Source organism: Armigeres subalbatus, chromosome 3 (genome assembly GCF_024139115.2).
Source record: "Armigeres subalbatus isolate Guangzhou_Male chromosome 3, GZ_Asu_2, whole genome shotgun sequence".
NCBI lineage: Eukaryota > Metazoa > Arthropoda > Insecta > Diptera > Culicidae > Armigeres > Armigeres subalbatus.
Genome location: NC_085141.1, coordinates 4,001,474 through 4,016,907, shown reverse-complemented (window position 1 = coordinate 4,016,907; position 15,434 = coordinate 4,001,474). Strand labels below are relative to the sequence as shown.

The following is a 15,434-nucleotide window of genomic DNA, read 5'->3' as shown; positions in this document are numbered from 1 at the left end:
CGCGGACCCGGAGGAGGTGACGCAGGAAGACTCAGACGGGGAATAAAGCCGCTTCTCTCCCTCCTGCGAAACCGAATGCATTTGTTTGCATTCCAGTATCGCAATCGGAGGCAAAGAACCGTTCTTGAAACGACCGAGACCTTGTTTTAAATCGTTGCATGTCACACTCCCCTCCGTCACCACCCCTGCGATCTCGCAGGCCGCTGATATTCGAGAGTGAAATGCTCAGAGGTGGCAATCTCGTTGGCTTGTTTGCGATCACTGACCGTGACGCAAATATTACTGGACCCAACCATGTCAATGGTCGTGACAGACGAGCAGGCTGTTCGGACACATTGAGAGTTGACGTAAAGTCAATGTCAACTTCTCTCCACGAACAGCCTAGATAGCCGTCGGCAGCTGGTTATCTGGCTAAGAATAACATTACGGATTGCCTGTTCCAGTGGTAAAAGTCCACCATACAGGTGACCCCTAATTCTCGGTGTGATGCGGCTTTATGCTTACCGTGCCTACGAATGAATGGTTAGGGGGGTCCAATAAGAACCTAACCGCAAACGGAGCCTGTGAAGCACCAGGGCCCCCTTCACAGTGTTTTAGCCTATGGCGTAGTTGACTTTTTACTTCTCCGAGATAATCGGCTACTCTTATTCAACCTCATCGTGAGGTTAAATAAGAGTAGGGTTATGAATATGTGTTTTACTTAGTTTTCAACAAATTGTTACCTATATGGATTCGCATTATGCGTTTTTTACAATGTTCTTTGTGCATGTTACCTATATGGATTCGCATTATGCGTTTTTCACAGTACACTCTGTGTTTCGTCATTGACGTTCATCCATTGTTACTTCCTCTGTGTTTTTGTGACACCTCTCTTTAGTCCCTAGCTGAATGCGTGTGAGTCTACATAATTAACTTTCCTATAAATGGTTCCATTCTCCTTTCCAACTTCACTTCCTCTTCCTTTCCCCTTTTCACTTCCTTTTCCGTCAGGTAAATGATGAGAAAGGCCAGTGAAGGCGATGGCACAAATCTCTCAAATTGAGGGGAACGTGCCTCCTGAGCCGACGTTCTGATACCTGATACCTGATACCCCTGCGATCTCGCAGGCCGCTGATATTCGAGAGTGAAATGCTCAGAGGTAGCAATCTAGTTAGCTTGTTTGCGGTCACTGATCGTGATGCGAAGTTTACTGGACCCAACCATGTCAAGGGTCGTGACAGACGAGAACCGCTTTTCCAGATCTTTACCGATCTGGCTGATAGTCAAGCATTTGCCTTTGGGTCGAAAGAAAAGAACATACGGCCCACTAGAGTCGTGAGGGTAGACCTTGGGACGAGCGTTGCTGGTGTCCATTTCGTTTTGTTGTGGAACACCCGAATGCAACGTAACATCTGACATGGAATACGAAGCACCCTCGCCATCTTCGCGCCGCTGTAGCGACTAGCGAGGCACACTCTATTTTAAAACTAAACAATTATTACAAGGACAAAAAAACACACACTCGCAAAATAATGATTTGGAACAGAGGGGAAGACGAGTAAAAAAGAAAGAAAAAAAACTTTTTTAATAAGATGGAGAAGAGAGGGTACCAAAGACCGCTGGTGGTGCGGTCGAAGCGAACCACGCTGTTGTTGGTGTTCTCGCCGTAGACAACACTGCAACTGGGTGGATGGATAGTGGCAGGACGGCAGCGTCCGTGTTGGTGGAGACGCACGATAGATGATGATAGTGGTGGGACTGTCGCGACATGTCGGCGTGGGGCGATGATGCCTGCGATGGATGCCGAAGAAACTGCAAAATTTTGCATAGTCTTGTAAAAACGACGAAATGGCTACTTAACTGCTTCAGCTAAGCACCACTTCCACTCAATCACTTTAACTTACAACCGTCTCGCACGGATACTCGACGTCGAATGGAAACGAATTTTGAAATGATTTTTTTTGTATACATAAAAATGAATTTCTGTCGGTCTGACCCTCATAGACTCGGAAACTACTAAACCGATCGGCGTGAAAATTTGTTTTTTTGGGACCGGGAAACATAATTAGAGATTGATTCAAGATTTCAAACTGACAGATATAATTTAATAGTTAACTATTTTAATTGTGAAATTGTTAACAATTGAATTCCAATCGACAATCTCTACAAACAATCAATTACTCGATCGATAATCGGGCATCTCATCGTTCACCACATCAAGCAAGCGAAGTGATCAGATTATATTCTTTTCATTTATTCTCATTCCACTTTTCCATTCATCAAATAAACGCTTCTAACTACTGTTTGCCTGGCAACGGTACACAAATCTTACCATTCTGTGCTCGCTTGTTAGAGTCTAGTCAGCTTGGATAAGAATGGTTGAAATTTCTTTGCTGATAAAATATTAACAACTGAATACAAGAGTCCATTTCCTACGCAAGAATGTACGCCACTCCAAATTACTAGTTCCATTGTGGAATTGTTATTTCAATGAACAAACAGTTGGATTTGTTTCCTCCTATTTTAAATTAAATCATTTTGGACGAATCGGATCGTAGTAGAACGCTAAGGGGTTACAAAATGTATTTCATTCACGTCGTTCATTCACGAAAAGCTTAGCGGACGAACTGCCTTCAGAAGCCGGACGACGTTGTCCCGTAGGATGGGGCTCATGTTTTCCTGCTTCACTTTTGACGATGGTTGCGAGTGCTCGCGGCCTAGATGGTACAGGTCAGCGTAAGGCTGTTTTTTTGGATAGAGTAGAAAGGATAATTAGTGCTTTGTCTTTTCCTAACGAGATTATTATAGCTTAACCTATTCGATTCGATTCAATTACCTGCATGCCATCGATGGGATTGCTGTTGAAAACCGGCGAGACTTCCACTGAATCGACGATTGTACTGCAATGGCAATGGTTGAGAAATAATACAATTGGTATGATTGTAGTATTATCAAAAGGTCATTTTTTGTGGTTAGGTGAATTAAAGAAAATACACATAGAAAGACCTTTTCTAAATGGAGCAAATTGTAACGTTTTATGAATGACGAGGTTGACATTAAAGGGGTCATTTTTAATGATGATGATAATAAACGTAGACAATATTTTCAATGGTTCTTTTGGCGTTAGTGTGACATTGAGGATCTCGCATACATATTTAATCAAATATCATTTTTATCTGAATCTTTGTTGTACCATGTACCAAAAACTATGTTGGTATCATATGACGTGTACAATAATATAGATGCTTCAGCTTTGATTTAATCCTACGATCTACATTGGTTTCAGAATGATACAAATTGATAAAAATTTAAATCAGCTTTATCACAGATCTGTGGCTTTACTTTAAAAAATAAGTCCACTGTGACAAAAATTATGTTTGAGAATGGGCAAACTGTTGTCTAATTCCGTAAAAGATCATTACTGTTTGCTTTATTGTAGAATAATTTATCAATGATCATAAATGATATTCATGCTGAACAAAACTTTAAAATTTTCTCCGACGGTTCGCTATAGTGTTACCTATTTTAATTACTACATTATTATATGCGATAACTCTTCATTGTGAATGCTGCCATGAGAATTTTAATTTGCATCCAGCTTCTCTTAGTATAGCAATTTGTCATCTAGCGCTCTGAAATGTGTTGTAGTGTTATAACACAACAATTCATTTATTTTGCACTTGTCTTAATTGAAGCTTTAGGATACACCGATGGAATTGGCAGAGAGTAGTGATGATTCGTGGGGACGTTTGATCTCAAGTATTCATTTGACGATTTTTTAATGAAATAATGTTTGGGATGAATGTAATATGTACGCATAAACTTTTAAACGTATTTTAGGTGTTGAAAGTATTCGAAACAAAACTGCAACGAGCCGTTAACGACCCTCAAGGATGTTTGGCGATTTGTCCCATTTCAAGCACGCATTCGGGCTCTTGCTTTCGACTGCTGCTTTGATCTCATTGTCATCGCCGCAACAGGAAGTTGAAGAATCAGAAATTCATCCAGTTCCATGAATCCACGTGTCGAAGACGGTAAAGCGTTTTGAATGGATCAAAAGAACATTTACCTGCCGAGGTTATACCGCCAGCTGTCGCTCTAGTTCATGTTCTGATCAGTGAACCATATTCATATGACACAATAACACCTTTAAGTTCCTCCAAAATAAACAAAACATAATCGCTAAAATTGATTTTGCTCAATTTTAGTCGACCTTTGCACCAGTTGCCGTACTAGTGGTCCCATTATGGCCAATACCATGAGAAAGCAATGGGATTTGCCATAATAGGAACCATAATTAAGAATAGTGCCTCAACTGGTACAAGCATTCCTGTTATAGATTAAGCAATTTTGGGAACTATCACGAATTTTAATGGGTTTTCCCAGTTTTCCTAAGGAGCAAGAAGGGAAACCTTTCGCTTGACATTTTAACATAACCCACAGGCTTTATATTTATTAAAAAAAAATAGTTGTTCTTAAGTTTCGTGACGATTTGTACACCCAACCCAAAGAGGAACTTCTTAAATTTTGAGTAGTTTCATTTTCAAAAAGTGAGTTCAATTTCCACCTTGTGTGTACAAAAAATAAGTTTGTTGTGCAACTGAACTCGACTCTGGACGTCTTAGAATTTAGTAAACTTTATCATCAAAGCACATTCTTCTTCTTCTTCTTCTTATTGGCATTACATCCCCACACTGGGACAAAGCCGCCTCGCAGCTTAGTGTTCATTAAGCACTTCCACAGTTATTAACTGCGAGGTTTCTAAGCCAGGTTACCATTTTTGCATTCGTATATCATGAGGCTAACACGATGATACTTTTATGCCCTGGGAAGTCGACACAATTTCCAATCCGAAAATTGTCTAGACCGGCACCGGGAATCGAACCCAGCCACCCTCAGCATGGTCTTGCTTTGTAGCCGCGCGTCTTACCGCACGGCTAAGGAGGGCCCCTAAAGCACATTCATGTAAGTTAAATCAATGGAGAGTTACAGATACAACTGACGTTTTTTGATCATATTCATATAAAGTTAAATACTAAGTTATTACGATATAGGTCCCCATGAGTATTTTTCAGGCAAAAATGGGTCTTCCAGGGGAAACGATGGGAAAAGATTTGAAAAACTGTTCAGCAGCATATATGCATGAAAGCATATGGAGGCGCATGGTACATTTGTAGCGATGATTCACATTGTGACTAAGCTTTTCATGCAAATTCCATCACATCCATTTTATTAAATAAATGAACAAGTGTACCAGCATTTGTACCTGTAAAACCTGTGAACCTGTACTCAATTGCATGTTGGGAAGTACATGTTATTGGTTACCATGTCGAATACGGCGATAAAGAAATCATTAGAATCATGATTTTAAAAAGCAGGTTCCCGGGCGTCTTCTAAGCAATTTTCACAATTCTTTCGCGGTTGAATTATCCACCTCATCTAGTTTCCTGTAGTTTGCTAGTTGATTATGTTTCAAGGGATCCTCGTTTTTTTATTGCAAGATCAGCTGGAGCACGCAGGCTGTCATTTAGTATGTAGAAAATGTTGATTCAGTTCATCGAAAAAAGTCCCTATGCAAAATTTCAGCTCAATTGGACTTCGTTAAGTATTTGCCTATTGCGGTCAAAGTTTGACTGTTTTGAAACACAAAAGATTTCCCATAACAATACCGTCCGCCATCTGCACTCCACCATAGATGGTACGCAGCACTTTCCTTTCGAAAACTCCGAGTGCGCGTTGGTCCTCCACGAGCATCATCCAGGTCTCGTGTCCGTAGAGGACTACCGGTCTAATGAGCGTATTGTAGATTGTCAGTTTGGTACGGCGGTGAACTCTATTCGATCGGAGCGTCTTGCGGAGTCCAAAATATGTACGATTTCCAGCCACTATGCGTCCCCGAATTTCTCTGCTGGTATCATTTTCGGCAGTCACCAGTGAGCCCAAGTACACAAATTCTTCAACCACCTCGATTTCGTCACCACCGATGCAAACTCGAGTTGGGTGGCTCACATTGTCTTCTCTTGAATCCCTTCCTATCATGTACTTCGTCTTCGACGTGTTGATGACTAGTCCGATCCGCTTACCTTCCCTCTTCAGTCTGATGTAGGCTTCCTCCATCTTCTCAAAGTTACGTGCCATAATATCTATGTCGTCGGCGAAGCCAAATAGCTGGTCGGACTTATTGAAAATTGTACCACTCGTGTTAATCCCTGCTCTTCGTATTACCCCTTCCAAAGCGATGTTGAATAGCAGACACGATAGACCATCACCTTGCCGTAACCCTCTGCGCGTTTCGAAGGGACTCGAGAATGCCCCTGAAACTCGAACTACGCACATCACCCGATCCATCGTCGCTTTGATCAACCGTGTCAGTTCATCCGGAAAACCGTGTTCGTGCATTAGCTGCCATAGCTGGTCCCGATCGATTGTATCATATGCAGCTTTGAAGTCGATGAATAGATGATGTGTGGGCACGTTGTATTCACGGCATTTCTGCAATACCTGACGTACGGCGAACACCTGGTCCGTGGTGGAGCGTTCGCCCATAAAACCCGCCTGGTACTGCCCCACGAACTCTCTTGCAATTGGTGTTAGACGGCGGCATAACATTTAGGAGAGTACCTTGTAGGCGGCGTTCAGCAATGTGATTGCGCGGTAGTTACTACAATCCAGCTTATCGCCCTTTTTGTAGATGGGACACACGACACCTTCCATCCACTCCTGCGGCAAAACTTCCTCCTCCCAAATCTTGGTAATGATCCAGTGCAGCGCTTTAGCCAGTGCCTCACCACCGTGTTTAAACAGCTCTCCTGGTAGTTGGCCAACCTCAGGGGCTTTGTTGTTCTTCAGTCGGCCAATCTCCTCCTGGATTTCCTGGAGATCCGGAGCCGGTAAAATTATGTCCTACGCGTGTTCTCCCAGGTCCATCACCATACCGCCATCTTCGTCTGCCACATCGCCATTCAGGTGTTCTTCGTAGTGCTGCCGCCACGTTTGGATCACCTCACGCTCGTTCGTAAGAAGGTTCCCGTTTATGTCCTTACACATAAAGCCTGTCCACGTTAAATTTCGGACACTGTGACAATGTCTAATTGATTTGTAGCCATTTCATCACTCGGACAAGAATGAAAACATGCTCAAAGAATCACATAAAGCGGAGAGATTTAGCAGTCATGTAAATTATTCTTCTCATTGGTTTGTGAAAATTTTAAAAAATAGCATTGGATGATGGGTGTCCGAATTTTAACGTGGACAGGCTTTATCAGGCTGTGGCTCTTGGCGCTTACGTAAACGGTTCAACTTCTCATAGAACTTTCGTGCGTTATTAGCGCGGTACAGTTGCTCCGTCTCTTCATGGTCTCAATCTTCGTGTTGGCGTTTTTTCCTCCGGAGAATCAAGTTTTGTCTGTTTCGCGCCCGTTTATATCGTGCCTCGTTCGCCCTCGTGCGGTGTCGCAGCAATCTCGCCCATGCTGCATTCTTCTCTTCCACTAACTTATATATTTCTTTGAAATTTAAATTTTGTAGAAATCTCACAACATTGAGATCTGAAGTCACAAATAGGTAAAGGATTTTTAACCCTTATGCGGCCAACAAAAAAAACACACGTGGATGGCCGACAGGGTACCCGTGTTCCCATAAATTGATGTTCTCATAATTTCACCAATTTTCAACCGATTTGGGTAATTTTGACAGTTTTGGAAACAGAAACTCATATACTTTTTGCCCATAGTCAAGTTTTACAGCTTACGCCTATGGTTATACAAGAAATCTTTGAAGTAAGGCTTAAGAGTCTACACGCGTAACCAAAGGTCATTCAACCAGTTTCAAATATGCTACAAGCTCTTTGCGCTTCTTAGAATTGAAGGTATTCACAGTATATGCTTCGGGTAATGCAAAAATCCCTGAAATGAGGTCTTAGTCATCCGAGAAATCTCTGTAGTAAAGCTTAAAGATCTACTCGCGTAACCAAAGGCCTATTATGCAAATTCAAGTACGGTACATGCTCTTTGTGGTACTTAGTATAGAATGCGTTCACAGTATATGTTCCGAGTCATCCAAGAAATCTCTGGAGTAAGGCCTTAAGGTCTACACTCGTAACCATGGGTCTATGGACTTGTCTTAAAAGTGGTACATGCTCTTTGCGCATCTTGAAATCAAATGTGATCACTACAAATGTTCTGCGCTATCGAAGAAATCTCTCGGATAAGTCCTCTGGCGCCTTCATTGCATATGTTGATGGTCATCCAAGAAAACCCTGGAAAAGGCCTTAAGATCTACACACGTAACCAGAGATCTTTTAGATTGTTTCAAAAGTGGTACACGCCCTTACATAGAAAAGAACGCCTGTATTGCATATGTTCGTGATCATCCAAGAAAACCCTGGAAAAGGCCTTAAGATCTACACGCGTAACATAAGATCTTTCAGATTTTTTCAAAAGTGTTACATGCCCTTTATGTTACATAGAATAGATTGCGTCCATTGCATAGGTTCATGGTCATCCGAGGAAACCCTGGAATAGGCCTTTAAATCTGCATGGGAGATCTTTTGGCTTGTTTCAAAAGTGGTACATGCCCTTTGTGGTACATAGAATAGAATTCGTCCATTGCATATGTTTATGGTCTTCCAAATAAATGCTATAGTAGGCCTCAGGATCTTCGCACGTAACCAGATACCTTTCGGATTGTTTCAAAAGTGCCATATTCCCTTTGTGATACATAGAATATACCGCTTTCATTGCATATTTTCATGAGTATCCAAGAGATCAATCCTCAAAAACTTCACGCGTAACCAGAGTTCTTTCGGCCTATTTGAATAGTTATACATGGCTTTTATGGTACGTAGAATAGAATGCACCCATTTCAAATGTTCATGGTCATCCAAGAAAATCCTGAAGTAAGGCGTTAGGATCTACACCAGAGATATATCAGCCTGTTTTAAATTTGGTACATGCCTTTGGGGTCCTTGAAAAAAAATGCGTTCATCCTAGACCCAAATGGGCATCCTAGAAATTTATGGAGTAAGACTTCTAGGCTTACACGAATATCTAGAGGGCCTTTAAGGTTACTCCTTACGGAATCCAAGTTTCAAAGTGGTCTCGTTTTCGGGAGCACACCACTCGATGAGGAAGCAACGCACAACTATCATTTTTATTATTTCAGGCAGCAAAGCTAAATCAACAAAAATGACAGTTGTGCGCCGCCTCCGTATCGATTGGTGTGCCCCCGAAAACGCGAGCACTTTAAAACTTGAATCCCGTGAGGAGTGTCCTTAATCTAATTTTAATATGGTACATGATCTTTGCGATATTAGCCCGTTTTTTCTCTCACGTTCTCGGCGTTAAGTTGTATCGTTTCAATTTATTTACATTTTGCATTTCCAAAGAATAGACAACTTCATATTAGTGATATGAATGAAGTTTGTATACTACCTGGAGTCAACAACAACAAGACAACAATAACTACTTGGAATGCTAATATATCAAGATGAGGTTTCACATCTTGTTTATTCTTCAATAACTACCCAGAGCTAATGACAACAACTTGAACTACTTGAAATGCAAACATATACCAATAGCCTTCCGTTCGTGCGTTGATCTGCAAATCATTCCTATATGGAGTTCATAGACTACCTAGTAGGGGAACTGCTCCTTGAATTCATACCATGTACCCAAATCAATACCATTCGAAAACAAAGAATTGGTGCGCTGATTGTTTTATTTCTCATTTTTGTGATTTTTTTCAGCAGTGAGCACGCCGGAAAACAACAAAACACGGCACAAATTTAGCCTAAATTGCATGTTTTGCGAATGTTATTGATATAGGAGCATGTTATTAATAATGGAACAGATACCCTACCATGGCAAAAACAAAAACTACAGCAGACGTTCAATAACTGCAAGTCATTTAACTGCAATGCTTTTTAACAGCAATTTGATAGGTGCAACAGTTTTACAGTTATCGGACCGCTAAATTTCAAACCGATGGCAGACTCAATGACAGCTGCATTGCGCTGCATACTTAGATGCACTTTTATTGCATCTGACGTCGATTGACAACCGTTTGACGTCTAGAGTGCGTTGCAGTTATCGAACGGCATTCGATAACTGAAAAGTAAACATTTTGCAGTTATCGAACGGCTACTGTACTAGGAATGCGTACATTTACTCAGATGAGGTTGACCCGATTTTGTCACTCCCTGATTTCGTCTACTCCTGATTTTACCTAACCCGATTTTATCACGTTTGTCGACCCAATTTGCCGCAAACAATAAAGATATTCATTAAATAACTTTCACTGTCTGTAGCTTATTATGAATCATTCATGAGTACTTGTTAATAAGTTTGGAATACAAACATATACCAAGAAAGGGTCACGCTACTTGTTTATTCTTCGATAACTGCCTCCATTACGGAGATTGATCCGAAGATCTTGACTGTATGGAGTTCGTAGACTACCTGGAACTGACGACAACAACACGAACTACATGGAATACAAACATATACCAAGTAGGGGCTACACAACTTGTTTATTATTCAATAACTGCCTCCTTTACGGAGGTTGATCCACAGACCTTGAATCTATGGAGTTCGTAGACTACCTGGAGCCCACGACAACTAGAACTACTTGGAATACAAACATATATCAAGAAGGGGTCACAAAACTTGTTTATTCTTCAATAACTGCCTCCATTACGAAGATTGATCCCCAAACCTTGACTCTATGGAGTTCGTAGACTACCTGAAATCCTCGACAACAACAAGAACTACTTGGAATACACACATATACCAAGAAGGGGTCCAGCAACTTGTTTATTTTTCAATAACTGCCTCCATTACGGAGATTGTTCCGAAGACCTTGACTGTATGGAGTTCGTAATCTACCCGGAACTCACGACAACAACAAGAACTACATGAAAAACAAACATACGCCAAGAAGGGGTCACAGAACATGTTTATTCTTCAATAACTGCCTCCATTACGGAGGTTGATCCACCGACCTTGAATCTATGAAGTTCGTAGACTACCTAGAGCCCACGACAACAACCAGAACTACTTGGAATACAAACATATGCCAAGAAGGGGTCACACAACTTGTTTATTCTTCGATAACTGCCTCCATTACGGAGATTGATTCGAAGACCTTGACTGTGTGGAGTTCGTAGACTACCTGGAACTCACAACAACAACAAGAACTACATGAAAAACAGATATATCAAGAAGGGGTCACACAACTTGTTTATTCTTCAATAACTGCCTCCATTACGGAGGTTGATCTACAGGCCTTGAATTTATGGATTTTGTAGACTACCTGTAACCAATGACAACAACAAGAATTACTTGGAATACAAACAAATACCAACAAGGGGTCACAAAACTTGTCTATTCTTCAATAACTGCCTCCGTTACGGATATTGATCCGAAGTCCTTGACTGTATGGAGTTCGTAGACTGCCTGGGGCCCACGACAACAACAAGAACTACTTAGAATACAAACATATACCAAAAAGGGGTCACGCAACTTGTTTATTCTTCGTTAACTGCCTCCATTACGGAGATTGATCTGAAGACCTTGACTTATGGAGTTCGTAGACTACCTAGAATCAATGACAGCAACAAGAACTACTTGGAATGCAAACATGTTTTAAGAAAAGGTCATTGGATGACCCGGAACATATACTGTGGTAGCATTATATGCTAAGCACCATAAAGAGCATGTACCGTTTTAGATTTTACACGATAGACCTGTGGTTACGTTAGCACACCATAAGATCTTATTCCAGGGATTTTTTGGATGACTGAGGCCTTACTGCAGGGGTTTTTGGAGACCCAGAATATATACTGTGAACACCGATTATTCTAAGAAGCGCAATGAGCATGTTATATATTTGAAACTGGTTGATAGTCCTTCGGTTACGTGTGTAGACTCGTAAGCCTTACTTCAAAGATTTCTTGTATAACCATGGACAAAAGCTGTAAACCTTGACAATGAGTTTCTGTTTCCAAAACTGTCCAAATTATTTAAATCGGTTGAAAATTGTTAAAGTTATGAAAATATCAATTTAGTGGAACACGGGTACCCTGTCGGCCATCCACGTGGTAAAAAAAATCAGATGCCCCTCCCCACGTCCCTCCTCACTGTATCAACGTGATTTTCTCACAGATGCTACATTTTATGGAGTTCTTAGATGTCACCGAGCTTTCATATATAAAAATTCATTGAAATATCACCACCAATTGTCCTCAGCTGACTGCTGAATATGTAAATAAAATTAGAAACGAACCAAATTGTAAATATGCGTACACATTTGGTTTTTTGTTTTGCATTTACCGTTGATGGTTTAGCAATCGAGAATCGTGACGATAGTTTGCTTTTCTGCTTAAACTATTAAGATTAAATTCGTTAACACTCAGACGATGGAAAGCTGAATGAATTTGAACATAGCAGAACAATTTAGTGCTAAATTTAGCTCTCGGCTGTTTGAATAAGAACGAGCTCATGCATAATTTGTGGGTTAGATTACGCAGATGCAACGCTGAATTGAATTTGAATATTTACCACACATGAGAATGCTTTGCTAACGAAGCGTAGGCATTGTGCATTGGTATGCATTAGTTAGCATTGTATTGGAATAGCCTGTGAACATGTCCCATTTCCAATTAATTTAATAAAGATCAGTCGAATAAATATGTACGTATCACAGAGGTTCGATACTCACGCCTTCAGCGGGGTCACCAGCAGCGTCGAATGAATCGGAATCCGGCGGTGTTCGATAATTTCACGCATCAGCAGAACGCACATCCGACAGCCCGACAGCAGATTCCATCTGGACCAGGAAAAGTTATGTGTCAGCGCTAGCAGGCCCATGCAGTCGTAAAGGTGCGACTCCATGATGGGGTTCTTTTCGCACGAGCCCTCGCAATAGTTGAATGCGTCATCTTCGGGAAAGAGGTCAACGGCAGCCAGCCGTAATTGTTTCATCATTTTCCGCATCGGCATCACCTGGCCGAGAATTTCCTGCAGGGCCTGCGTCGGGCCACCCTGCAGCGAGTTGACGCGGAAGCCCTGCTCACTGACGGTGATCTCCGTACTGACGACGGCTGCGGTGAGGGAGAACACGACACAGCCGGGGCTGGAATGTATGTAATTGGAGGACGAAAAGTCACAGATTTTACAATAGCCACATAAGTTTTATTAGAAAGAATAAAAGGTGCGTTCAAAATTAAACAAAAAAATAGGTACAAAAGTTAAAAAAAAAAAAAACTTGACTGCGTGTAATCACATTACTATTACTGAACTATAGAGATCGTTTCCGAGTTTTGATGAGCAAATGTTCTTTTTTATACTGTGATTATGCTGTGATTATAAATAAAACATTTTCATTTATTATGTATAATGAATGTGGAAAATGCAATAATTTTAAAGAGTTTGGCAATTTCGTATATGCTCAATTTTGATAAATATTTTGGTACGTTCTTATTCAGGTACCGTCAACTGGGGGGAAGATGATCATTGAGGTGAATGTGTCAGTCAAAAGTGCCAAATTTTTTTATGAAACGGTAGTCAACAATATTCTCCATTTAAGTAATGTTACCGCTAGGTAGAAATCCGAGTTTTTCGATTATAATCATGAAAATGTATTTTGTGGAAGAAAGAGAGAGATAGTCATAAATAACGCTATTTTCGTTTCAAATATTGACTTCGTAGACTTCTTTACGTAGTAAATTCAACATTCATACAAATAACCTAATGTATTTTGACTACTAGGTCATAATGATTTTAGTAGACCTGTCTTGATCAACTTCACCCCAAATCAGATTACTCAAAAAATGTGTGATAATTTAATTTATTTTAATAAATGCGAACGCATTTCAGGAAACTAAAGTTGTTGATTATTGCAACGTATAGCAGTACATGTTTTGAACATATTTGTTTCGATTTAAAATGTAAACACACATTGTTATTGCATGTTTTGTCTTAAAAATGATCATCTTCCCCCCAGTTGACGGTACCTAAGAAAATCTGTTGATCGTCAGTGTATTTCGGTGAGCAAGGACTGTCTCTTGCTGGTATTTTGTTGTTAAGCGATCTTTCTCTCACCTGATGTATTGTCAATTAGGGTTTTTTTTTCCTCTTTCCTTGCCTAACATGCATACAACTGCATTATTTAATTGCTAAATATCGTTTGAAAAAGCTTTTATATGATTTTCCACGGGAACTACTTTGAAGTTTTCATGAGAGTTTCTTTGGAGTTTCAAGGGGAAAATTTTCAGAATTTTCAAGGAAAACTGTTAGGCAGTTCCATGGAAAATTCTCTGAAATTTCCATGGGAAATTCTTCAGGAAATTGTTTAAAATATGCACGGGATGGGCCATTTGTTCGAATGAGTCATTAGCTCGAAAATGTCATTTGCTGAACGGGTGTTCCCGGACAGAAGTCATGAACTGAATATTGAGCGTTTACTTGCTAGGTGAACACGGTCGGTTGAAGTAGCTGTTTCACCAAGTGTTCGTTCAATTAGTCGTTAAACTATTCGCTGTTGGTATGAGCGGGACAAAGAAAACGTAAAAAAAATGCAGCCAGCAATCTAAGTGAAAGATCGAATATTTGTTTACCGACGACCACGTGCTTTTTGGCATTCGCATTTCTGGCGGAAAAAAAGGATGAGCGCGTGCTCCAGTGGGTGAGGGGTAATTAGATGTAAATGATATTTATTACCTGATCGTAACATAATTAATTGAGACCCCAATCAGTTCGGACGTGCCTTGTCTGCAATTGCAGCACCTCGAACAATTGTCGTTCAGTATCAATTATCGACCGCGCGCGAAAGTGATTAGTCTGCAATAAACCGAGCAAAAAATAATAAAAGTAAAATCATAGTGCGGTGAACCAGTGGTGAACATGAGTACACAGAGCGGAGGGGACCTCGACCCCCCTCCTGTGACCCTGTCGGCAAATGGAATTCAAACACGGTATGTAAGGGTAAACAAAGTGAATGGTAGACTGGAGGATCACAATATCTTTCTGGTCACTAAGTCCATCGAGGCATACGGAAGCATTGAAGGTGTGTGGAGTAACCGGAGTGATGGTTCGCTAACGGTGGCCCTAAAGGAAAAATACGCAAAAAGGATTCTCGAACAAATGAAAACGCTCGGGGACAGCACCCCGGTAACAGTGAAATTGGATACAAGACTGAACACGTCAAGTGCAGTGATCGTCTGTAACCAACTGACTAATCTCGAAGAAAAGGAAATTCTGTCTGAACTGGAAAACCAAAATGTGATCAAAGTGAAACACATTTCCCGTTCAAATGGAGACAAACAACGCACCAACACCGGAGTTGTCATACTCACTTTCTCTACCACCACCCCGCCTGACAGAGTGGTGATAGGATGGCGAGTATGCCGCACCGAAAAGTATTATCCAAGGCCGACCCAATGTTTCCGCTGTTACGCG

The 15,434-nt window shown here is 40.9% G+C and overlaps 1 protein-coding gene across 1 annotated transcript in view; it reads right to left on the bottom strand.

Moving 5' to 3' along the window:
- Positions 1-2,236: 2,236 nt before the first annotated feature.
- LOC134227216 (dynein axonemal intermediate chain 7-like) overlaps positions 2,237-15,434 on the bottom strand; it is an 81,693-nt gene continuing 68,495 nt past the window's right edge. The window contains 3 exon segments of the mRNA XM_062708562.1: positions 2,237-2,721; positions 2,816-2,879; positions 12,697-13,110. Of these exon segments, the coding sequence (XP_062564546.1) occupies positions 2,584-2,721; positions 2,816-2,879; positions 12,697-13,110 (616 nt within the window). The 3' untranslated portion in view covers positions 2,237-2,583.